The 27936-nt window shown below is 37.0% G+C and overlaps 1 protein-coding gene across 1 annotated transcript in view; it reads left to right on the top strand.

Annotated features, from left to right (window-relative positions):
* Positions 1 to 4926: 4926 nt before the first annotated feature.
* Positions 4927 to 27936, top strand: part of LOC122809166 (sodium/potassium-transporting ATPase subunit gamma-like) — a 525290-nt gene continuing 502280 nt past the window's right edge. The window contains exon 1 of the mRNA XM_044080454.1: positions 4927 to 5117. Coding sequence (XP_043936389.1) covers positions 5093 to 5117 — 25 coding nt within the window. The 5' untranslated portion in view covers positions 4927 to 5092. The remainder of the gene's footprint in view (positions 5118 to 27936) is intronic.

The raw sequence follows: 27936 nt of genomic DNA, 5'->3' as shown, positions 1-27936 counted from the left end.
TGAGTAGGTGCAGGTAGAGGCTACTGAGATGGCTTGCCTGAAATAGCTATGAAGTAGCGTAATTTTTGCAGGATACTGCAGCAACTGCAGAAAGAGGAGAAGAGAGAAAATATCCTAAAAAAGCAGAAGAAGTACTTGTAGTTTGTAGTTATCATTTATTAGTGAGGGGAAAGTCACAGTTTACAAGAGAAATGAAGACATAATACATTGACATTTGTTAGGGAAGACTGACAGAAAAATGTGGACTGCAGCAAATGTGTATAAAGCAAAGAATAGCAAAGGTTGATAAAGTGCAGGAGGTTATTTGTTGTAGTGAAGAAGTCTAGAACAGACAGGTAGAATAGGAGTCCTAAGGAACTAAGTCTTCAAGTAAAGTCCGATTCACTAGAGAGCTTATTAGTTCTAGAGGGTGTGTATATTCTTTTCAGAAATCCCTGACCCAGTGTTTAGAGAGGAATAACATAGCTATGTTTAAGACCACAGGAATACAGACACATTGTTAACTTGATGTCTATAATGTTGTTTGCTAAACAGTGATGAGTTGATAGGTGCCAATTCAAAGGAGCAGTTGAGGCACTAAGGCAGTCATGGTAAAACAGAGGAAGGATTTTATTGCTGTTTAGACTGCTCTAAACTGACATCAAATGTCCTATTGGTAGGGGTACTGTTAGGTATTCACCCCCACACCACCTTATGTATGTTAACCCTATCTTTAACCCTAATACTGATCTTGCCCTTAATTCTAAGCTTACACATTCTGTTACTAAAACCACTTTCCCAAGCAGTACCACTACACAAGACAAAATGGCAGAGAGAACAGACAACATAAAACATGTGCAACACTAAATATATCCTCTTACCTAACCCTTAATCTCTAACCCATGGACATTTGCACATACACACCAACTGCTATAACATAGCCTTGCACATTTTCAAAACCACTTTTTCATTCAAGCTTTATTTTTTCTGCACACTATTAGTTACCCACACTATATAAAATTAAATTCAGACATAAGTGATTCACACAAATGAGCATTCATTAATTTGAGTTCTCTCTCCCTTTTTTGCACCAACAAAAACTTTTCAGCCAAGTGAATAGTCAACCTTTTGAGTGCCACTTATATATGTATGCAAGTATTTTTCTATATATAGATATAGATATAGATATAGATATAGATATAGATATAGATATAGTCATGTACTTATTTATTTGACTTTGTTTACAAGTAGAGTCCGAATGGGCATAACATAACCCTTTTTCAGTGGTGGCCGGTGAGAAATGCTCCACATACACAAATACAGAATACAGATATTAGTACATAGTAAAACACATACAATTGATTTAGATAACATTTGATTATAGGTATTAGTACATAACATCACACTTTCAATGTGGCTTTGAGTAACACTTAATTAAATATGTATTCTGAAGTATTATTGGAATACATCTGACAATGAAAATTAATATTCTTTGATGTACATGTTAACCTAATTCAGTCACCAATTCAGTTTATAATACTAGCAGTTGTAGCAGGTCATATAATAGATCCAAATATGAAAAGTTGAATAGATACTGTTGTTTACATTGAATACATAGAGGACGAACTAAATAAAAACTAATTAAGTAGAACTAAAGTTAGTGTTAGGAATTAATGACAAAGAGTTAGTTCATAAGAGTGTTGGGCAACGCAGATTGCTGTAGTGTGGTTGTTAGTGTTTAGGCTTTAGCTGAGAGATAATGAAAGACAGTAACATTTATGGTTTGCCGATTGCTGTAGTGTGGTTGTTAGTATTTAGGCTTTAGTTGAGAGATAATGAAAGACAGTAACATTTATGGTTTGCCCTGGGGGTATGCAAGAGCAAAGCCATGATTCTCTTAGAAATTGTTTCAGGTGAGGTTTATATTGTGAGATTTTGTCTACCTGTCTCATTTGTTCCAGAGTTTAGAGACATAATTTGAGTAAAGTGGTGAATGGCAGATTCTTGAGGCTAGTGCTTAGGCTTCGGGAAGGGGGTTGTGTTTTAGGATGTTCTGTAGTGATGGGCAATTTTTCTGGTTTATTAATGAGCTTGTATACAGCAAGTAGCTGATTGTATATGAAATGTTGTGGAAGTTCTAGCCAGTCTGTTTTCTTTAGCTATTCACAGTTGTTGTTGTCTTTCAGCTTTTTCCCGGTTAGGGGTCGCCACAGCGGAACTCCGGTCCGCTAATGATTGGCAGTAGATTTTGACGAACGCCGAGGTGCCAGCTCGACGTTCAACCTTCAACGAAGGCACGCCCATTTACGCATGTCTTTCGAACTCCCACCCAATCGCGGGGAGGACATGCAGACTCCACACAGAAGGCACTCCTTGCACTCCAGCCGAGAATCGAACGGGAGAACCTCTTGCTGTGAGGTAACGCTACCGCTGCACCACCGTGGGTTCTATTCACAGTGGTATATTTAATTGTTATGCTTCATAGCAAATTTTGCAGCCTTATTGTAGCACACCTCTAATTTTGATTTTTGGGTAGCTTGAAAGTTTACAAGTATTGGAGAAGTATGGAGTAGGGTTGCAAGGAAACACATGGTAACTAGGGTCTTCCTAGCTGAGGCTGTGAGATAATAGCTGGCTCTGCATAGGAGGCCCAGTTTTTGGTGTGTTTTTGATATTTTCTTGTTTGTGATGATCATATTTTAAGTTACTATCAATGGCGATGTCAAATAATTTTGTGTGCAGGATGGTTTCGATTTATGTGTTGTTATCCAACATGATTGTGAAGTCATTTATTTTGCTGGCCATTTTTTTTTTTTTTTTTTTTTTTTTTTTTTTTGTGGCGAAAATAATTATTTTGCTTTTCTTTGGGTTTGTGGTAGATTTGAAGCCAGGATTCTATGGAAGAGAATGGTTCTTGGGCAAGTTACTACAACTTTTTTAAGTAGGGGCACAGCAGATGAGGGTGGAGTCATCTGCATACTGAACTATGGAGGCATGTTTGGTTGAGGTATATAGGCTGTTTATGAAAATATTAAATAGTAGTGCACCAAGTATGGAGCCCTGGGGGACACTGGCAGTGAAAGGTAGAAATTATGTGAATTCTGTCTGTCATTTTACTACTTGTCAGTTGGTAAGGTAGCTGTGGAACCAAGATATGGAGGATGTAGAAAGACCAACAAATATGCTAGCTCAGTTAGTAGTTTTTGATGGGAAACAGTGTCAAAAGCTTTTGATAGATCTAAAAATGTGGAGGATACCATGTTCCCATTATTTCTGTGAACATTTATAGTGCTGGCAACACTAAGGATGACTGTGGGGGTGCTGTGGTTGGAGCAGAAACTGTGTTGTGTGTCATACCTCTCAACTGTCCAGGTTTTCGCAAAATGCCCAGATTTTCATCTCATATTTTCAGGTCTGTTCCTCATAGAATTTGTGGTTTTCTGATAAATCAATGGAATGATCTGAGAATTGAAGTTAATAAATAATGGCATACATCTGAGTTTCAGACTTCAAATTCTTCAGAGAATGTATGTTAAAAAAATCCTTTTATTCTAGCAACTTTCTAAATTTATACAAATAATATTTAAAATATATCCCTATTTTTGGGCCTTTGTCCTCCATATTTTTTTCAGGCTTTGTCCAGATTTTTTTGCACTGAGGTGGAGTGGTATGGTGGGTGTGTGAAGCTTCTTATTTAAGAAGTGCTTGAGTAATTGAGTATAAGTGCATTTTTTTGGGATGTTTGATAATGGAGGTAGTATAGCAGTCGGGCGATAATTTATGTCCCTAGCTTTTCCACCCTTGTGCAGGGAAATAATGCAGCATGTTTTCCAAAGTGTGGGGACATAGTTTTCTTTAATGGACGGGTTGACTAGGATGCATAGCTCTCACCTGTCCAGATTTTCGCAGAATGTCCAGATTTTTGCCTCAAATTTTTGGTCTGTTCCTCATAAAATTTGCAGTTTTCTGGCAAATCACTGGGAACTGAAGTCACTAAATAGTGACATACATTTGAGTTTTAGACTTAATATATTTCAGAAAATACATGCTAACACAGCCTGTGTCCATCAACTTTCTAATTATAAGAACAACATTTAAAATATGTCCCTATTTTTGGGCCTTTGTTCCCCCATTAGTCCAGGCTTTGTCCAAATTTCTTACACTAAGAGGTTGAGAGGTATGCTAGGCTGGAGACTAGGTAGGCAAGGGCATCAGATGCCAATCTGATATATTTGGTTGGTAGGATTTTCAGTGGCTACAGTGGCAGGCTTTATTTTGTGGAGGAGATTTCTGATGAGTATGGTGGGGACTGGTTGCAGTGTGAAAATAGGCAACAGGTTGTTAGTTTCTGTGGGAATGGAAAAGGGGTGATTAGTATCTTCGATGAGGGAAAGAACTGTATGGAAGAAGTGAGAGTTAAATTGATTTGCAATAGTCTGTTTGAATGTTAGTTATGGGGATAGGGTGGTTGTTTGACCTGGTTGCAGGAGTTTTTTTTTATTATTATTATTGTTTAAGAATTTGTGTGTGTGTAGTATGTTAGTGGATTTTTTTTTTTTTTTTTTTTGGCTAGTTTTATTTGGTACTGTACTGTGCTTTATTTCTTGGTTGTTTGCAACATTGCAAACATGATTATTTTTTTCCGTTGCCCTATACAGATACTGATAACGACATAGTATGCACACACGAGAGAGAGAGGACGTGTGTGTTTGGACCTGCATATGCTTATGTATATACAGTGTGGACAATTTATTAGGGAAGAACAGGGAAATTAAGGATACTTAATTCATTCAGTCATCTTAGGTTACGACCTAGTTGCCATCTACAAACACACATTACCAGCGCCAGCAACAGGAATACATGCTGATGTCACCTTTTTTTCTGATTGGATGGATGTAATCCTCACGTGGTGGACTTTGAAAAATATGCAGATTTTTGATTTTTTTTCTTTCCCTTCCTCTCGCTCGCTCTCTCGCTCCCTCTCTTCTTACATACGGTGCTGCAGTCTCTTAGCTAGTATCTATCCTTATTTTTTCCTAAACTGCATAACTGACTGATTATACAGACCTGGGAGCAATAGAACGAATTTTGAGATAAAAAAAGTAATACAGACATGGCCACTGAAGCACCGAAAGGGGGTATGTATTTTATATTTGTCCCATTTTTAACTAGTTAATATTTTCGTGTAGGCACTTAGCGCATTCCGTTATTTTGCATTAGTCGTGCGTGTCAGATAAAACATCCACATGCGGATTATGCACAGGACGTGCAGTTGAGCTAATTTATTATCAATATTATATCAATTAGTCTTTTAACATCGTGTGTTAAGACTGTCCGCAGTCACTTCAGTATTGCAACGTTAACGGTGCGTTTTAACAGTATGCGCCTCTCAGTTACTGTAACTGGTCTTAGTGTGCACGTTATCATAGCTTCTATTGGTAAACCTGTGCACATCCTGCAAAATTATATTAACATTGTGCAGCTCGTTACTGGAGCTGGTTGTCAGGCATGGTGCATTTAGAGCAGTGAAGTCTTGCCGCAGTCTATACGGTTTGATCGAACCCACTTTCCTATTGTACGGAGCGTGGATAACGGTGTCTGTGCCTATACACCTTATACCTCTGATTCCAATGAAGCGCGCGCGCGTGTGTGTGTGTGTGTGTGTGTGTGTGTGTGCGTGCATGTGTGTGTGTGTGTGTGTGTGTGTGTGTGTCTTTTTACGTTTGTCTAACCAGGTGGGCAAAGTGGGTGGTAAAAGGGGGAGGGATGTAAAATAAAGACTCATAGGTATGATATATGAGGGGCCATAAATAGGTATTTGGAAAACTTTGGGGGGGAGAGGAGAAGTGATGAAGAGGTGTCCATTGGCTCCAAGCGCACACACACACACTCTATACCAGGTATTTTAAGCACAGTGGACACAAATGTGCCTTTCAGAGGTGCATCAGATACACAGCAGATAAAAATAAAGGGAATGAATCAAACCCCGGACTACATGAACCAGATTATCAGATCATAATCTTAATCTTGACCGACTTTAATCTAGAGGCTGAATTTTTGGGCCAGCACTAAAGGGAGCAGAAACACACAGATGAAAGTGATTCAGCGGCTCAACAGGTAGCTTTATTGCCTTTTGGGACTGAAGATCAGAAGGATTTTGATTCTATCCCCATCCTAAGTGACTGTATTCATTTTCCATTACTAGTACTGCAGTCTAGCATCGGGGGTGTTGCACTCCTGACTGTACTGTCCTTTAGCTGAGACATTAAACCGTGGCCCCATTGCCAGCCTGACTTAGGAGTGGCTTAGATGGATGAACAAGATCCCATAACAATTTCTGTAAAAACAAAAGTTGGGGGTAGGAGTTCCCCAGTGTGCCTTGGCGATATTTTCCCCCTACTCAGTATAAATAAAAAAAGAGAGAACTTAAAAGACGCACGCACAACACACACATATACGTATATATAGCCTTCTATTTAAGATTTTCACAGTTTACTTTGATAATCTGTGTGGATTCAATCTACCACTTCCTTCATGCTCAACAAGTTCTGTGTGAAAACCATCGTGTAACTGCAAAATTTTACTGTCATAGTATTAGTTTTTAGTTGGTAGGCATAGTAGTTTGCCTTGGCTTTGGGACGAACAACATCCCTAAATGACTTTACTAAAAGAATTAATGCTTGCTTTAAGTGTTTGCTATGATCCAGCCTCCAAAATTTGGAGTCCAGCTGCCGTTAGAACTGAAAGACGTCTGCTGAATCCCAGAAAGAGGTCTCAGTCATACTTCCACTAAGCTATCCACCATGCTTCAAGGTTTATGACCTAACATTTTACTTTGTCTTCCTAACATTAGTAGGTAACACACTCACAAGTGCCCAGTGTCATCCTAAAATTATATGGACTTCATTTCTTTAAAAACTAGTTCTGTGGACTACCTCTGAACATTATCACTATCTTTGAAAAATCGATTCCGATTGATTTAAGACTGCACTCTGAATTTCTCAGAAAAAGGTGAAGCATATATGACTTATTCTAAAGTAAATGCTTTGATTTTTAGGCGCAATTCTGACGTTTTAACTCTTAAAAAGCATTCTTGCTGCGCCTAGACTGATATTCTTGTCTAGGTTATTTATAGAATGCTTGAATGAATGAATGAATTGATTAATTAATTATACGCTTAAAGTACGAGTTTTGTCGTTTTTATATGTGTAGCTTTAAATTGCAAGATAGTTTTATTTATTTATTGTCATTCAGTGACCGGGAAAGTCCAACTAGCACCTGTTACTTTTTGCAGTCCCTATTTGGGCAGATTCGTCCTGGAAAAAAACATAACATATGCAAATGTTCTGAGATTTTAACTTTAGTTTAATTGCAACATAAAATAATTATTTAGTATCGGAAACATCTTAATATATGAACCAACAAAAATAACTGAAATTATACAGGAGAAAGATTTCATTTTGGCAAAAAAGTGAAGACTATTCGTTTGCATTGGTGTTGCACGCACGGCTTGTTCCGCAAAATCCCAGATATATGTAAACAAAATGTTCTACTTTAGGCGTTTCAAAATATGCCACCCTGGTACTGGAGGCTGACGGTGACTTACAACTGAAAAGCATAGAAAAGCAGATCTTTGACACTGAAATAAGAGAAGATGAATAAATAAATACACAGCCGTGGTGGTTTTTGCCACTTCCCATCTCCACATCCATCCGTGGTACAACAGTGTGCAAAAACCAGGTCATAGAAAATATAGTGAATAGACCGGGGCTGAGTGTTAAGTCTGTAACCTGAGACTACAGATACATGGTAACATAAACTAGAATCAGGACATGGGCATTCCCAATTAGCAGATTGCACCCATGCTGGTACTGTACCCGTGAAATGGCTTGTACACCGCTGCAGCCACCAGAGGTCGCTGCCCATTAACAACATCGGGGGTTCTTGAGCATTAATATTGAGGCGAGCAGTCTCTCGCCATCTTCCAACACCTGTCCCCATCTTACCCATTTCCCCTCGTTCATTTCTTCTTTAAAAACACTTGTATTTTGGTTGCAGACATTTACTTCCCCATTTCGGAACACCTCATTATATGTCATTTATTTATCTGAAAATTAAGAGACCGTGTATACCATCATTTTCATCACCACCACCATCATCATCAATTTTCATTCTGTTTGGAACTGTTGAAGGGTTAGGGGAGCTACGCGTTGCGCACGCACAGACACACGCACACACACACCAAATAAAACTGAGTCATAAAAAAGGAGTTTGATAATAATACATTATGTAAGCACAGTGCAAAACATTTTGCATAGTGAAACTGTTGAATTTATAAATGTTGCTTGTTTGCTGCAGGGCATATAGGGTAATGTCTAACCGACCTTTAAGTAATTTCTACGTAATCCAGTACGTATCTGTTTTGGGGCACCTGGTGGATAGGGAGCTAACATTCATTCATCGTTCCCTGCGTTCATTCATTACTTAATATATCCAGTACTCATGAGTAAAAGACACTGTAACCTGCGATTTGTTTTTACGTTCATCTATTTTTTTCCGGGAAATGGAATCAGGCATAAGTTGGTGGAAAAGGCATCATAACATATACGTTAAAATATGAATATGCTTTAAAGGTGGAAGCTATGAGGTGAGGATGGAGGTGGAGCATGTGGAGGGAGGAATACTGCAGCAACAAATGCAGTAGACACCATGCAGCACATACTACACGACAATAAACCAAGCCCTTCAATGCACTCACACATGAACACGCCCATGTTGTGTATGTGTTATGTATTAAGCATATGTGTATAAATCTATATCTAGCTATAGATAGATAGATAGATATAGATAACCTCTCAACTGTGCAGATTTTCACAGAATGCCCAGATTTTTGCTTCATATTTTTCTTCTATTTTTCATAAAATTATGTTTTTTTACAAACTAGTGGCAAATCATTAAATATTGAAGTTAGAATATAATGACAGGCGTTTGAGTTTCAGACTTCATACTCTTCAGAAAATTCATGCTAATTTAAGATAAAGTGTCCCTATTTTTAGGCCTTTGTCCCACTTTTATTTATGGCTTTGTCCAGATTTTGTGCTCTAAGGGTTAAGAGGTATGTACTGTGTGTCAGTGTAACACACATACACACACACACACACACACACACACACACACACACATACACACACTAGATTTTGCAGGGAAGCTACCTAAGGACATGTTATATATGATTATGACTGTTCCTCATCATAGCAAATAACTGTAGTTTTCCCATCAGAACCAGACATTTGGTGATATTTTCGGAACTTTTTCATTGCCAGGATTACTTAATGAAGGTCCTTTACAAAGTTCAGGCTCTGCCACTTAAGCAGAACAGTCTAAAGCATACATCTTCATACTCTAACATATTCATGTCATAATATGTAAACTAATTTATTTCGTCATCAGCTGTTCATTTTTCATGTGCCAGTGTGTGTGTGTGTGTGTGTGTGTGTGTTTATGTGTACTCCACCACCCAAGACAGGAATGAAATAGCAATGTTGTGCATGCTAGAATGCTGATTCCAGAGCCATAACAGTAGGGTATACAAAGATGCAGCAATCGATGATTTACTGTAGGAAGAAAGATTAAAAGTAAAAAAAAAAAATAGAAAATGCGGAAGTCCTTTAACAGAAAGACAAAGTAATGATATTGATGTGTGTGTGTGTGTGTGTGTGTGTGTGTGTGTTTATTTTATCTTATTTCTCTTCTTGCGTTGTCGTAGGTAATATGTATTCTCTTGAAATGTAAGTGTGAGTGATTTTCTTTCTGTGTGGGAAATGATACTTTTAAGTGATCCAGATAGCCAAACAAAGTATGAAGAATTTACTAGATCTATAATCCCTAGTCTTCTTTTTTATTTTAATGCACATAGACCTTTCTGTTTCAGTAACAAACGGAACTAAAGTATGTCTGAACTTAACATGGACTAGTATGTAGGAACTTGTGAATTTGATAGTGAGGCTTAGAGAGAAAATTAACGTAAGGGTGCATTTTGTTTCCAAGTATTTTTTTTTTTATTTCAGGGCTGTATGTCAATAGTAGCTTATGCTTTGCATTTTACATGTGCCTTTTCTCCAGTTTAATACAAATGATTGATATCAGCAGAGTTAAAGAGCTTTGAAAGCACATTGAGTAAAACTCAGTGTAAGTGAAATTTGAGGAACTATACAAGATCACTACAAAAGATAAACATGTTATATGCACAGTTTTTCTGGTAGTTATTTTATTTATTTGATATGTGAATTCACATGGGTCTATGTTCAGCTATTAATAACATAAACCCTTGAACAGCTGAATATCATATGGAAAACATCATTATTGAACATTACTGAACATCAGTAACAGTGAAAAAAAATCATCAACTGGCCATAGTTGGCCAATAACTAGGAAGTAATGTGATGCATAGGATAAGTGAAGGAAACCTTTTAAATTTGCCCTATTCCCAACTGTAATGCGATCTCAGAGTTGGTATGTATAGTTGGTGGGCTGTGGGCAAAGCCCCCCACAGTGGCGGTGTGGGGTCGAAGTATCGCAGTTTGGTTGGTTGTGTTCACAATGTTGGCCAGCTATGGACATTTGATGATTTTTTTTTTGCTGTTACTGATGTTTGGTAATATACAATAATGATGTTTTCCATAAGATATTTAGCTGTTCAAGAGTTTATGTTTTACATGGACAAACATGGACCCAATTCACATATGAGTTAGGGTACGGAGAGTGATTAGAAATAGCAACAGCTGTTGTTCCTTTTTCTCAGTTCTGTTTCTATTTTTTAAAATTAATAGGTCTGGTTTAGATGATACTCATGTTTTACACCGGAATTATCAGTTTGCAGTTTAACTTTGAGCAGGAATTCCTGTATTTAAAATATCATTATTCTACAAATATCACACAGTAGAATCCCTCAGTATGCCTGTCTTTTCATGGCCCAAATCATAACCAGTTTTGTCTTGATTTTTGATTACCATCATTGGACATGTTTGTACAGATCTGCCTGTAAAATTCAGTTTGCACTTAATAGTGGAAATTAGAATGGTGTTAGAACAGGTTTTGCAATGACAACCCGATGTATAAATGATTGAATCTTGTCTTTTTTAATTTGATTTTATTGAAAAGTTAGAAAAATTGCAACAACAAGTTAGTTTACTCCTTGCATTATTCTTATGTAGGAGGGACAACACTGTACCTCAGTGTAATTATTCTATGTCTATAGCCTGTCGGCATTAGTAAATCAGGAATCTAAAAGGTCAGCTGGACTGGATTCTTCACATATCTGTCCCTATCCTATCATCGTTTTCCATACTTATTTGAAATTCTCTATTTTATATGTATAGTATCTGTAACATTCACTTATCCAATACATATACGCTTTTCCAGTATCTTACAAATGTATACATTTTGTTTTAAAATATGAGTTTGTCTTATTTACTGTTAGTAATTGCACTAAAATCCATCACCATCATCATCATTATTGTTTACAGATTTGAAGACAACTTATTGCCCTTAATACTGGGACTGTTTTGTTGTTGCAGAATACCTTTTGTACTGAGAGTAAAACTGCTTTCTTAACTTTGAAGACTGTTGTTTACTTCTTGCTATTAACACACACATATCTAGCAGTTTTAAAACACATTTAGCTGTTTATATACAGTTATGCAATGGCCTGAAGCATTTTTCAGTATGAATTCTGTTTTGGTTCTGGTCCATTTAACTTGCACACTCTCTGTCTCCCTGAATTGTGATACTATTTTCAGCAATATATTAAGTGAGAGTTCGTAATAAAGTATGTGCAACAGAGCAGGAATGTGGTCATATTAGTGTTGTAAACACTGCATTTTAGCGTGAAAATGAAAAATGTATATGAAACTAGCAATCTAATACACATCTCATAATGGATGTGTTTTCTTTTTCATGTAGTGTGCATATTTCAGCAATAAGTAGGATCAGTTTCCATACTATTACCAACCTGAATTAACGTAAATAAAATTATTTTTGACTATCATACCTAACTGTGACACAATGTACATGCAAAGCATAGTCTGCAATATGTTCTTCTGTCTTGTAAATTAAATGTAGGCAATCACTCTTCTCATGGCAAGGAAATGGCACACTGGGTAGGGTTTCTGTCTCATATCCCTATGGCCTTGGTTTCATATCAGGTGTCTAAATATTGCTTAAGTGAAGTGTGCTTGCACTTTCCTTACATGGACTTTTTTCTCCTATTTTGGTTTCATCCAAAACTTAGGTTCCCTTTAATGTGACCTTCAGTGCTCATTAAGTACCATATACTTATTTTTATCTGCTTGAGTATGGTTGCTCTATGCATTCATTCATCCTACATACTTGCTCACTGTATGTTACAACTAAGCTTGTGGCCTCATTATATACTGCTTTATTACTTAACTCAGTTTACTCATCTCAGAAAAAGAGCAAGATATGTACTTGAATTGCTTTAAATGATCTCCCATTATATGTTTTGGGCCCACATCAGAATAAGAAAAAATATGTATTGAAGGGGTGCAGGGGCAAACTTCCCACATGGGGCAGCATGTGGGCTTACCCCAGACAGAAATACTTGCTTTACTATCTGGGTTTTAATTGTATAATTGCATTAAATTACTTGTGCACTAGTACTCATGTTTGCATTACATGTGTACTCTATAAAGTAGTTCTGTGGCGATTTGACAGAGCATTTCTGTTCTAAGTTGACGCGTTTCTGGTTGATTGCCTGTTCTTAACCATACATGTTACTAGACTGTTTTTTCCTTTGGTCTTATAACCTGCAAGGAGTTAGTGAATGATGACTTCACTCATCTGATTACTACTGAAATGAAGGGAATATATTTTATCTGCAACCTTGTTGTTGATGATGTAATGTGGGCAAGAGGCGGCTCAATCTGTACTTTTGAAGTGAGAGTATAGGTAGTGATTTAATCTTCCACAACAAAAAAATTACATTTGTGTGTTTGTAAATGTGCTAATCTTGCAGGAATAATGCATCTGTTGAGTTAGTTATTCTTAAGAAAGTTTAATTTAGTTTTAATTGACAGGACATATAATTATATTTATACATATTTATATATTTATACATATTTATATTTTACATATTTATATTTATTAACATATATTTATTTATATGTACAATCATGTTTACACTTATAATATACAATTTACATTACTAGTTTTTAGAGAACTAATTTGGTTTGAGCCTCTGTTTATTCTAATTCATTATGAATTCATTAGTACTTTTGAACAATGACTGTGTTTTTCAGTATAGGCTATATCCATATATTCAAGAGCAGCATGACAAGTAAAGGAATGTCTCTTTAAATGTGATTATTTGTTTTTTTTAGCTAATTAACTAATTAGACACATTATGGATGGTATAAAAAGAGAAATGAACAGTGTATTATAGATTCTGATGAAGTCTCCGTAAAGGAGACGAAAGCGCTAAATCTACTGGTTTTTGCCTTTTTGTTTGTGTTTTGGTTTATTTTTAAAGTTATTAAACTACAAAACTATCTTCGTCTCGTTGGTGCTGTTTATGTACACTCGGTGAATTAGGAAGTTGGAAAGAAGTAAATAAGGGCAGCCTTAATAGTGCTGGAGCAGTGTTTTCATTCTTAAGAAAGTGTTATTTTCTATCTCTGTGGGACATGAACCATAACACTTCTACCACAATATTTTCACCCAACTTTATTAATCTTTTTTATTTAATTTTTGTAGTCACACTTTAGCTTTTACCCCGTCATTAGTTTCATTCTACCATGACTCCGTTTACTTACACCTAAAGACACCACATATGCCACTCATTATGTTCTACAGAACAGGACTATTCAATTCTATGTCGTAGTTCATTAATAGTAATTCCCCCATAAGACACATACATGCTGTAGTCACAAATATTGAATATTCTGCCTCAGTTGTATCAAATTGTGACAAAAACCAAAAGTCGACAAAGCAGCTGAACAAAAAATAAATAAAAAAAAATGCTCAAGGCTGGAAAATACGAAACCACAGACTAGCGTCTGAAGAAGTTTTTTTACAAACGCGTTGAATAAAGTGGAAGTTACGCTAGTCTGTGGTTTCGTATTTTCCAGCCTTGAGCAGTTTTTTTGATGTATCAAATTGTGGTCAGAAAATAGTGACTGGACACCTGACCAAAACTAGGGTACCCAATCACTTAGGTAATCAACTTTGAAGGTTGCCTTTAATGAAAAGTAAAACAATTACCTGATTATTACATCTATTTTGCTAGATTTGGAGAAAAGCACCATTTTCAAAACATGACACATATGTGCTGGACAGATAAATTTATTACCCAGTGCCTACCACACCTCTGGAACAGACATGCAGTACAAGTTAAACAAAGTAACCCTATCATCCTTCATACTAAATCTGGATGATTGGATGGATAGTCATAAATTTACTTTGGCAGTAATCTGTTTTCCATTGTTGAGAAGGGGCTGCAACATGAAGGCTGGGACTGACGAGATGTAAGTGGTCTTCTGACTCACTTGTCTATGATTGTATGATACTATTATGATTCATGTATGTACTTGTGGACTGGTAGAATAAATGTCATCCATATAAAATATGGATACTTTGGGAAAAATAAAACGTATGCATTCAAAGCTTTGTCAAAGGTTGTACTGCCTCACCCACTCTTGTAGTCCACAATATTACCCATCATGGAAAATAAAATATATTGATTGTGAGAATATTAATCTATGGCATAAATGAGGTTTTAATGGAAGGCCCATTAGCATTAATCTTAGCGAGCTTTGTAGAAATAATGAAAATGTAGAGATGCCGCGCTCCTGAGTGTGTTGCCCTTCAGATGACACTTTAAACTGAGTTCCCATTTGCTTGAGCTGGTGCTAGCTCACATGGATGTAAAAGATCCCACAACACCTATCAAATATAGAAGTGGAAGTTCACCAGTGCCCTGGTCAGACTTCCTCCAGTAGTATAAATACCATCTTGAGTCTTCCCTGAAAAGAGGGGATTGACCTAGTGAGACTAAACCAGTCAATAAAGGGCGAATAAAAAAATGTCTAACTGTTGAGTTACACATTCTGATATTATTTAATACTTACAGGTCTCAACTTTAATGCTTTTACTGAAATTAAATCATTTAATCGTGACTCCTTATGGCCATTAAATCTGCCAGCAAGAGTCTCTGTTCTTTATTTTTGTATTCACATTACCCATTATTTTATTAGTACTTGGGAGTGTTAGAGCCTGAAATGAAAATGCATATTGCATACCACTCACAATTTGGAGTTTATTTAAAGTATTAATGGAAGATTGTTTTACTCCATGTCTGTAGTTCATTACTGTTCTAGTACTCTAAATTTTAATTACAATCTAGTTTTATTGACAGAAACATTTTGGCAGACATTATAACTAACTATGTATACAAAATACAAGTGCTGCTATCAACACAGATCATAAGTAGGCATTCAGTACCAGTAACTAGGTGCAGAAGAGTAACTATGACTTTGACCACCTTATATGCTGAACAATTTTAATGATTTGATGCTCATTTATTCTTGCAGTTCACTAAGGGTTTCTGATTGCTTTCTAATTTTTACATAGCATTTCTCTTTACCCAGGGCTGGATCCAGCATAGGCAAACTAGCCAGCTGCCTAGGGCCGAGTGCTGGCTGGTGGGCCCCACAAACATTACAAAAAAGGATATATATATATATATATATATATATATATATATATATATATATATATATATATATAAACATTACAGAAACAACCTGTTTCACTTGCGGCTCACATCTCCCAACTCATGTTCCACTAAGCTGCTGCTCCCAGCCATATCCTTCATCCATCATCCTACCTGATCTCCTCTTAGCTCTTGCTGTTGCTCTTTCATGAAGTCTTATTGTCAACCAATTAAGGCAGGGAGAAACAGGAACCTTTAGCTTGGTATTTTTATCATCTAGGATCCATGAGCACACAGCTTCCACTACTAGCACTGTCACTGCGTTTCAGGTAGCACTGTTGGTGTGAGCTCTTAAGCAGTCGACTGTCTTCTTTTGCTACATTACAAAAAATTACAGCACAGGCACGTAAGCAGTACTCTTCCCTGTTGATATACTAAAGTGATTATAGCTCTGAGTTACTTTCCATTGCTTCCATTAAAGCCATTAGCTGTTGAGCCATCTCTCCAAAGCAATAGCTCCATGAGTCCATCTGTGCCTTCTCCCCGAGGCAGCACCATCTGTGACAGGATTAAGCTGCTTTTGACAAGGTGTGTGCGTGTGTGCGTGTGTTTGTGTGTGTGTGTGTGTGTGTGTGTGTGTGTGTGTGTGTGTGTGTGTGTGTGTGCATACATTACTGTTTACTGTGGAAAAGCTAGGATTGATAAGGCATGAGTTTCAGTGGTTTACAGTCAACAGCAACAACAATGCCAAGCATTAAGATTTTTTTCTTGCCAAGCAATAGAATGCCAGAAAATGCTATGTCCCACCCCCATTTTTTCTTTCCCCCCATTCACGAATCTCCCAGGAGTACTGTAGGCAATTGTAGGTAGAAATTTCCTTGTGTACAGGAAACAGCTCATTAAGAGCTTGAGCCTTAATTCTCTGCCCCATGTGGCAGACATTTCATTCCTGGGGATTACATTCAGCCAGTAATGCCAGTCATTAGAGTTTCATAGCTGAGGTAATTTAGAAAATGCATAAAAATGCAAAACATGTTGCTCCGTTAACTGTATAAGTGAATTATAATAATCGGTTTCATATGTGTCTCTACATTTATACAATACCTCTGATTTTCCCTCATATTCATGCCCTCTCCCTCTTTAAACCTTTGTTTAAATCACTGAGGATTACAGTATTAAAGGTTCATAGTTCTTACTGTCCCAGAATGCAAGTCCTGGCAACACTTGATGTTTTGTTAAATTTTTAAGTGAAGTTGAAGTGTCTGCCACTTAAGGCTCTGAGCTGTTAACAATTGCTTTCCTGTAGTCAAAAGTAATGGGTTTGAATCCTTGTGCTTCAAATTCCACTCTGTGTTTGTGCTATCATTTTTTCATAGGGCAGCCTCCCTGCACTCCCTGATGTTGTGGGCTGCACCCTCCACATCTTTGCTACACACACACACACACACACACACACACACACACACACACACACACACACACACACACACACACACACACACACACACACACACACACATGCGCATTTATATATTTACCACTAAGCAATATGAGCTGTAGAAATATATATATATATATATTTATAAATGTATATATATATATATATATATATATATATATATATATATATAAAATATATATATATATATATATATATATATATACATATATTTATTTGTATGTGTATGTGTGTGCATGTATATATATATATATATATATATATATATATATATATATATATATATATACAGACATATGAATGTGTATATATATTTATTTATTTTTATTTATTTTACATTTGTTGACTGGGCTAGTCTAGCTGGATACATGTCCATTTTCAGTAGAGGCCCGGGGAGAAAAGCTCCAAAGAACAGAGGTAGATTAACAAAAACATCAGAAGATCAAGTAGTTAATATCACATTCATAGTCAAATAAAACAAGTAAAAGGGTTATACAAATTATTTAAAGAGGTAAACAGACTTAGGTAGATGGACTAACATGGCTACATTGAGGACCCTTACGGGTTTGGATTGGGTAGAGGCTAGGTAGGCCTGGGATGTTTGCTATTAGTCTGGATTAGAGCAAGGGCATAGCCATTGGGACTTTAGGAGATATTTGAGGTGTTTTTTGAATTGGTGGAGAGAGGTCATGTGTCTTAGGTTGTTTGGGAGGGCATTCCAGGATTTGTCAATAGAATTGGCATAGAGTGCTTCACCTCCCGAGTTGTTAGATTTAATAGTCTGTATTTGTAAGCTTTTGGATGACCTAAGGGATGTAAGGTTAGAGTAGGGGGTAAGTATTTTGTTCAGTGAGTGGGTTTTGTCTGGATAGTTGATTGTTTTAAATGCCTCAGTGAGTTGATTGAGTTTGAGAATGTTGAAACTCTGAGATCACTGTATCTTGGAGAAGGAGGAATTCTCTAAGATGCAGCCATTTTGGAGTTAAGCTATGTATCTCTGCCTGATCACACTTAATTCCTCAAGAGTTTCAGGACTTGTACTTTCAGGTCTCAAAATGAAATGGGGACCTAGGTTAGGTTAGGCTGGGGAATTCTGCAGCAACTCTCTTCACTAAGATGTTCAGAATCCACCCAACAAAGGTTTAACAGCTATCTAGGCAACAGACAATAATGTGTTAAATGGCAAGGTTACCTATCACAACACCAGACTAACAAAACTGGAGACCTACTAGGATCCATTTTTGGACCTCTCCTGTTCAATATCTTGATCAATGGCATGCACACTGCCTCCACTCATACGACATTATTATAATACGCTGACGATTCCACCGTTATCTCCTCATGTAACAACATACCAAGCCTTCTGCAAATAACACAAAATGCCTTCACCTCAATAGAATCTTTGCTAAATGAAGCACAATTACTGCTTAACCCCAACAAAACAAATGTCTGTTTTTTACTCCCAAAACATTCTCATCTGATTTTAAAATTTACTCCCAAAACAAAACAGAGATTGAAGCTGTAACACACGCTAAGCTACTTGGTGTAACCAGTGAGAGTAAACTCACATTTGAACAACACATACACAATGCTGCTGGTCCGCCGGCTTTTCCTGGTTAGGGGTCACCACAGTGGAACTCCACTCCGCTAATGATTGACAGTGACTTTTTATGGTATCGCATTGCCAGTCCAGTGCTCAACCTTCAAAGAAGGCACGCCCATACACCTACCTGCATGTCTATAAATTCACTGGACTGTGGAGAGGACATTCAGACTCCACACAGAAGGTGCTCCAGCTGAGAATCAAACTGGAGAACCTCTTGCTGTGAGGCGACAACGCTGTCTGCTGCACCACCACGGCCTCAACACATACACTATGCTATTTAAAAAAAAGCTCACTCCAAACTCGGGACACTCTACAGATACAGACACTTTATGGATCCTTCTACCAAAAGAATGCTAGCCAATATCTGCTTGATCCCCTCTCTACTATGCAGATCTCCTATTTTCACCAACCTGCACTTGTCCCTAAAAAATAAACTTCAGTCCTGCTACTATAAGATCACCAAATTTGCCACAGGCTTATCATACCGCTCCCACCACTGCAAAGCTCCTACACAGATAAACTGGCTTGAATTCCCACACCATCTTGACTATCTGCAACTATCTATTGCACATCACATAACATACAAACCAGATACCTGTCCCACTCTAAAATCTATTCTGCACAGCTACATTCCTAACAGAAATCTCTGTTCATTAGACAAACAACTAATAAGTGTAAACAAACCTAAAAGAAGAGTTAGCTAGTGACTTAATTCCTATGCTATAGCTAAACTATGGAATGTTTTACCAGTATATACTAGTTTCGATAATCCCAAGAAATTCAAGATTTCACTAAAAAAACCCTCCTTATCTTGCATACCTGCCTATGCTCTAAAACAAACATATAACCCACAGCTGACTCTCTTAACCTTTCATAGTCATTTTTGTCCCAAGTTTTTATTTCATCGTCCACCTATTATGATCTTTTTCTTTTCTTTACTCACGTCCAGCTACCTCCTACATACTACTTATCCCTCGCTACTTCCCACTACCTTTTAACTTAAAACACCCTCTTTTCCCATATTTTTTCTACTTTCCTACTGACTTATTCCTTAACTCATTTAGCAAACATCCAACATCTTATCCTTACTTTCTCTTCTAACCCCCACCTAATTATCACTATTAATGTCCTTCAGCTTAAACCTCCTTCACCTTCTCCAATTATTATCAAACGTTTATTACATTACTTATTCTTGAATCGGCTCATCATCTATCAGCAAATGTATTTTTCGCATTTGTCTTTCATTTATATTTTGTTAAACAGATGACAGCTCCTACTGTAATTGCTAATTCAGCACCTCCATTTTAACTCATGTAGAAATTAGTGGAACAATTCCAGCAATTCTACTATTTTTTTAATATATATATATATATATATATATATATATATATATATATTTATGTGTACATATATATATATATATATATATATATATATATATTTATATGTACATATATATATATATATATATATATATATATATGTATATATAAATATATATATGTGTGTGTGTGTGTGTGTGTGTGTGTGTGTGTGTGTGTGTGTGTGTGTGTGTGTGTGTGTGTGTGTGTGTGTGTATATATATATATATATATATATATATATATATATATATATATATATATATATATATATATATATATATATATATATATATATATATATATATATATATATATATAGTGCGGCCAGGTGGTGCAGCGGTTAGCGTTGCCACCTCACAGCAAGAGGTTCTCCAGTTCAATTCTCGGCTGGGGTGCCTTCTGTGCGGAGTCTGCATGTCCTCCCTGTGGTCGCGTGGATTTGCTCCGGTTTCCTTCCACATCCCAAAGACATGCAGTAGGTAGATTGGACACTCTAATTGGCCGTAGGTGTGAGTGTGTGTGTGTGTGTGCCTTCTGTGGAAGGTTGGGCACCGGGCTGGCAACTCAACACTGTAAAACTCCACTGCCAATCATGAGCGGACAGATGATCCACTGTGGCGACCCCTATCCAGGAAAAAGCCGAAAGAAGAATATATATATATATATATGTATGTGTGTTTGTGTGTGTATATATATATATGGTTTACCTTTGTTTTGTTGAAAGCCGTATGTGCAGTGGCGGCTGGTGACTTCAAATCACAGGGGAGCTGCAGGAGACAGCTGAATGGGTGGGGTCAAGGGGAAGGGGTGTGGTCAACCAGAAAGGGGAGGAGCTATGCACAAAACCACAAAAAACTAACTTTAATTAAATATGCTGCCCTGGGTGGCAAACCATCATTATGAAAGTCCAATCAAGACAAAAATAAGTGTAGAAGAATAAAACTATTTCAATGCATTGGCTGCATGACAGCTTACTTAATATCTAGATGGAAACAAAAGGTTGTGAGGCATGAAAAAATAAATTACTTTTTAAATACATTACTGGAATGCCAGTCAAAATCAAGTATAAGAAAAACCAGAAGCACTCAACTCAAACCACTTCTCCTTGCACTGCAGTTCTAATATATAATATATTCAGCTTTATTAAAGTACCAAGTAACATGCTGAAAGTAGAAATCTCAGTGATGCCCCCACTTGTAAAAATGTTTCTTATCCAAAAAAGACCTGCTGCCTGACAACTTGTTTCATGGGGAAAACATGATAAAAGTAAAAAATGAAAAGCAAACAAGAAACAAGCTCAAGATACATTGCTTAAAGGATTACTGTACAGGTTATGGACCACACATGATTGGCATTCTGTTTAGTTTACGGGTGAAGTCTGTAGAGATGACTGGAAGTCTCCAACAAGTGTAATGAGCTTTTTAAAATAATGGAATCCTGTCCTTTAATACCCAAGGCTTATACATTATCTAGTCAAGTATTCTCTGCATGGCAACAACAGAAAGGCTTTCAATGTTGGCAATTTTTTAACAGTATGCTTATTAAAGCTTACATGCATATTACGATCTCAGACAAGCTTACCTTATGGTCATTAAAGCATTGCTACTTAAACACAGAGCAACAGGCACTTTGAGTAATAAGCATAAATCAACAGTACAAAATATGACAGAAACCAGACCATTCTGCAAAATCAAGGACAGATGAAAAGCCACTGTAGTACTTATGCGGTGTGTCCTCCCCATCCAAGGTAGATTCAACTACTCCTTGCCTTGCTTGGACACATCCAGAGTCACTACATGGGGGAGTGGGGTGCAACAAGCATGTCACAATTTGAAATATCTCTGGCTGACTGTGATGGCCCTGACACATTTGTCATACCTCTCAACCTCAAGAGCAAGAAATCTGGACAAAGCCATACACAGAAGTGGGACAAAGCCCCAAAAATAAGGACAATTTTTAAATATTGCTCTAATAAACTTAGAAAGATAATAGAATAGGTCTTGCATTAGTATGAATTTTCTGAAGGGTATAAAATCTGAAACTCAAATGTCTGTCATTTTCTAACTTCAGTCTTTAGTGATTTGTCACTAATTTGCCAAAAAACACAATTTTATGAAAAATGGACCAAAAATGTGATGCAAAAATATAAAATAGACACACAATACTGCTGCTACCTGTCAAAGAAGGGACACTTTAATATTAGTACTGCTACCTTGAGCAGCTGACAAAATAAAAGAATCTACATGCATTTCAAGTAATCTATAACTTTGATTATTACAGTTATTTCTTAATTGTAAACCCTCCATGTTTTCTTCCAAAATTGCTATTTTGCGGAGGGATTATTAGGGGGAAGAGCAACATTTTGAGCCAAAAATTGGGGCCATTTGAGAGGTTGGCTATGCCTAATTCTATAAAGCAATTTATTTGCATGTACCTCTCAACCTGTTAATGCAGTAAATCTGAACATGGCCAAATATATTGGGGGCACATATAAACAGTACTAAAAATTGCTCTTGTATAAATTGAGACAGTTGATAGAACAGCTCTTACTTTAACATGCATTTTTCTGAAGGTTATGAAGTCTGAAACTTATTATTTAGTGACTTAATTCCTAAATGATTTGCCAGAAAACTACAAATTTTATGAAGAACAAACCAAAAATAAGAAGCAAAAATCTATTCATTCTTTGAAAATCTGGACAGTTGGGAGGCATAGTTCAGCTGGGCCTGTCTGAGTTTGCTGCCCTTCCCCCCTGACAAAATAATGGTTGAATGGAGCCTCTGCAGCCATTCCAATGATCCATTACTTGGCTATTTCACTCCATTTACCATAAACACTAATGTGCATACTGCTTTACTTCTATGATGAGTTGGACTTCATTTGAAAGTTTTATTTTGTATTTTACAGCACAAACACTAAGTCATCTGTTAAACAAAGCAATGCAGTCTCACAATGAAAACTTAGCATTAAAACTTCTCTGCCCTTGAAACTCACATTCATTGAAACAGCATTGAAACCCACATTCAAAGAAAATACATTTTGCCAGTGGCAGATAAAGATTAATTTTGGGCTGTTTTCAAATCATAGGCCCCTTGCATATGAAAGATACATGTGCTCTTTGATACACCTTCCTCATTGTACTAAAATTATATTCCTTGTACAATACAGTACACTTGTTAGAGGGTGTTTTAAATTTGTTTTGAACATTTTTCCAGTAAGCAATGAAACAAACCATATGCACCCATATAGGCAAAACTGCCCAGTTGAGAACATTTATCATAAAAAAGTCTACTCAGACTTCCACAGTCCACCATTATTAGTAAATATACACAATTCTACAGTCCACCATTATTAGTAAATATGCACAATTCCACAGTCCACCATTATTAGTAAATATGCACAATTCTACAGTCCACCATTATCAGTAAATATGCGCAATTCTACAGTCCACCTTTATCAGTAAATATGCACAATTCTACAGTCCATTATCAGTAAATATGCATAATCTCTGAAGTAAGTCATCTAAATAATTCCACATTAAATAAATCTGTAACTAATGAAGCGGTTGCTGCTAGCAATCACCTTTATATTTCATGGTTTCATCGAAAAATAAAGTGTCTGTTGCCCCTCAGGAATAAATTGCCTATATTACATTAAAAAATGATAAGCTAGTAATAATATTGCAAGAGGAAATGGATGGCAAACTGATAACAGACTCATAGTTAGTATCTTCACCAAGGAGAACATTCTCAGTACGGCAGCATCCATCTCTTGTGGGAGTAGAACCCACAGCCTTCTGCATCAAAAGCAAGTACACAACCTGTTGTGCTATAGTATTAACTAGGCAAAGCAATAAACTTCTATTCCCCTGCAGCTCTCAGCTCCTTGTAAAATCTACTCAATACTCAACTGCATCTCAACTTCGCAGCTCAAGAAAACTGGAAAAAGCCAAAATGTATTGGGGGGGGGTCAAAAGCCCAACAACCAGGGACACATTAAACATTGCTTGTATAATCTTGGAAAGTTGCTAGAATAAAATATTGTGTTGCCACCATACATTTTACTGCCAAGGTCCCTGAGCAAAAAACAGTCAGAGTAACATACCACTACGCCACATCAGCTGCTTTGTAAAAGAGAGGAAGACTGAAACTTAAATGTCTATCATTTAGTGAATTCAGTTCTCACCATAGCTGTCAACCTCTTAGTACAAAACACCTGGACAAACCCAGTAATGAGGGAATACAGCCCTCAAACATATTCAGTGAATTCAGTTCTTGCCATAGCTGTCAACCTTAGCACAAAAACCTGGACGAAGCCAATAATGGGGAATACAGTCCCAAAAATAGGGACAAATTTAAAATATTCATCTTATAAACTTAGAAAATTGCTAGAAAAAAAGGTTGTGCTACTATGTATTCTGAAGAAAATGAAGTTTGAAATTCAAATGCCGGTCAATTTTACTGCTGACAGAACAAAAACAATTTTCAGCAGAGACACAGGGATTAATACTGCAGACACGTCTTTGTAAGATGACAGGGCACCAGAGCAAATCCACACAAACACAGGGAGGAGATGCAGACTCCACACAGAAGGCACCCCAACCAAGAATCAAACCAGAAAACCTATAGCGGTGAGGCAATAATACTACCACTGCAACATCAAATATGCAAGGAATTAAACATTCAGAAACCTGAAGTCTGAAATTCAAATGCCTGTCAATTTTACTGCTGACAGAACAAAAACAATTTTCAGCAGAGACGCAGGGATTAATACTGCAGACACGTCTTTGTAAAATGGCAGGGCACCAGAGCAAATCCACACAAACACTGGGAGGAGATGCAGACTCCACACAGAAGCCACCCCAACCAAGAATCAAACCAGAAAACCTATAGCTGTGAGGCAACAGTACTACCACTGCACCATCAAATATGCAAGGAGTTAAACATTCAGAAACCTGAAGTCTGAAATTCAAATGCCTGTCAATTTTACTGCTGACAGAACAAAAACAATTTTCAGCAGAGACGCAGGGATTAATACTGCAGACACGTCTTTGTAAAATGGCAGGGCACCAGAGCAAATCCACACAAACACTCGGAGGAGATGCAGACTCCACACAGAAGCCACCCCAACCAAGAATCAAACCAGAAAACCTATAGCTGTGAGGCAACAATACTACCACTGCACCATCAAATATGTAAGGAATTAAACATTCAGAAACCCTTAAGTCTGAAATTCAAATGCCTGTCAATTTTATTTAACATTTTTTAATCAGGACAGTCTGACTTGGAACAAAAAAACAATTTTCAGCAGGGGCCCTGGAAGAAATAATGCAGACATGTCTTTGTAACATGGGAGGACACAAAAGCAAACACACACAAACACAGGGAGAAGATACAGACCCCACAAAGAAGGAACCCCAGCCAAGAATAAAACCCGAGAACCTGCAGCTGTGAGGCAACAATGCTACCAGTGCACCATCAAATAAAAACAAAACCCATACAAACACAGGGAGAATATAACAGACCCCACAAAGAAGGAACCCCAGCCAAGAATCAAACCTGAGAACCTGCAGCTGTGAGGCAACAATGCTACCAGTGCAACATCAAATAAAAGCAAACCCACACAAACACAGGGAGAAGATAACAGACCCCACAAAGAAAAAACCCCAGCCAAGAATCAAACCTGCAGCTGTGAGGCAACAATGCTACTACTACGCCATCAAATATCAAGCATTGCAACATTTACAAACCACAGATATTATGAGGAACAGATCAGATCGAATATGAGGCAAAAATCTGCAATTTTTTTACAAATGGTGGTGGGTAGGGAACACAAGTTTAACACCTGCATACAGGGTACAGGGTTCAAGCCTGAGGTATTCCCTACCACACCACCATGAGCACCTGGGGCATTTACACACACACACACACACACACACACACACCATAATGTCAATCACACTAAAAAGCACCATAACGTCAATCAATCACACTAAAAAGCACCATGAAGTCAATCACACACACACCATAAATCCCATCCAGAGTAACAAGCACCATAAAGTCAATCACACACACACACCATAAATCCCATCCAGAGTAACAAGCACCATAAAGTCAATCACACACACACCATAAATCCCATCCAGAGTAATATGCACCATAAAGTCAATCCAGTATAAACATTGTAATATAAAAGTAAAAAGCACCATACACTTACCTGTCTGTTCTCCATAATATATCCAGCTAACGTAAGACCCGTGAGATCCCAAGCAAAGCTCCTTGATGACGAGACTGCTGCTGTTGCAGTCCAGTGCCGGACTGCCTGGAGCATGCGCATAGACTGACAGTAGTCAGACTACTGCGCATGCGTGAAATTTAAAAATTTTTTTTATTTTGAGGGGGCTGCAGTCCAGCAGCCCGATGCGAAGAGCCGCCCCTGCGTATGTGTGACATGCAAAACATCGAAAGTACGTCTATAAAAAACCCCAATGCCGATTCACCATGTGTTTGAATGGCAAATAAGCAAATGCTTTTTTTCCATTCAAACACATGGATCAAATATCAGAAATGGTTTTCTAGCAAACCATTTTCGACATTTGATCCTTTGATTTTGTCCGTATTTCAGCATTATGGTTTGCGGAAATGACCGTTCGTATCAAATGCAATTCAGTCATTCAAAGGTAAACCTATATGTAGATATATATGTATGTGTATATATATATATATATATATATATATATATATATATATATATATATATATATAGGTATGTGTGCGTGCGTCTGTGTGTCTGTGTGTGAGTGTATGTGTGTGTGTATATATATATATATATATTTTTTTTTTTTTTTACTATGTTAAATACTATTATTGCACATTGTTGGAGCTTTTCTCCCCATGCCTCCGCTGAAAATGAGTTTTTGACCCAGTCGGACATTCCCAGTCACCGAATATCAATAAAAAATAAATAAATAAATATTTTTAGGTTTAGGGCTTGAATCAGAAACAGCGTAATGGGGTGTGTAGGGTGTTGTCACTTCTATGTGAGTGTAGAAGTCTTTATTTCTAACCAAATATGAAAATTGTGGATAATTATTTGTACTGATGTCTTTTATACATTCATAGGTAAGTACTAGACTAACTGTCCTTCCAGGACATTTTCAGATTGGCAGTTTTCCTTTCACTGCTTGAATCAGCCCATCACATTCAGTGTTAGATTAGCTTTACCCATCCAATGATCGATAATTACGTATTACCACTAGTGAAAATAACTGATTACACCATAGATTATTTGAGGTGACTCTTGCATGGGATAAAACGTTTAGGAGCTGCCTCTGACCATTAGTAGTATGGGACAGTCCTGGGGTAAATTTTCTGTTACCCATCCGTAAGTCAAAGTTGGTCTGTAATATAAAAAGGGATGATGCTTTGTTTTATATGGATGGTGAGTCCAGAGCAGTGGTATCCTCTGTGAGATATACTTGTGCATTGTTTTACGTACTCTTATTCAATTTGCATTTTGATAAAAAATCTTTTTTGTTTTTTATAGATGGTTGACTGTGGAATTGATTCTGTTAACTTTCATGCTTTTGTCTCTGAAGAAGTAATGTAAACTCTTGCTGCCCACTAATTGCTTATGATATGCTGTGTGAAAAAGAATACATTATTTTCACTACTTCTTTAAGTAAAGCAAAAACAAAATGAGTCAAAAATTAAGAAACAAGAACATTTTGGTTTTCTCAAATATGTTTCGTTTACAGCTTCAAGCCTTCTTTCTTAGGCAATAGCCCTCCTAGGGAGTAGTC

Source organism: Protopterus annectens, chromosome 8.part0 (genome assembly GCF_019279795.1).
Source record: "Protopterus annectens isolate FY-2018-M chromosome 8.part0, PAN1.0, whole genome shotgun sequence".
Taxonomy (NCBI): Eukaryota; Metazoa; Chordata; order Ceratodontiformes; family Protopteridae; genus Protopterus; species Protopterus annectens.
The sequence above is the reverse complement of the archived record's forward strand: the minus strand, read 5'-3'. Positions and strand labels throughout refer to the sequence as shown.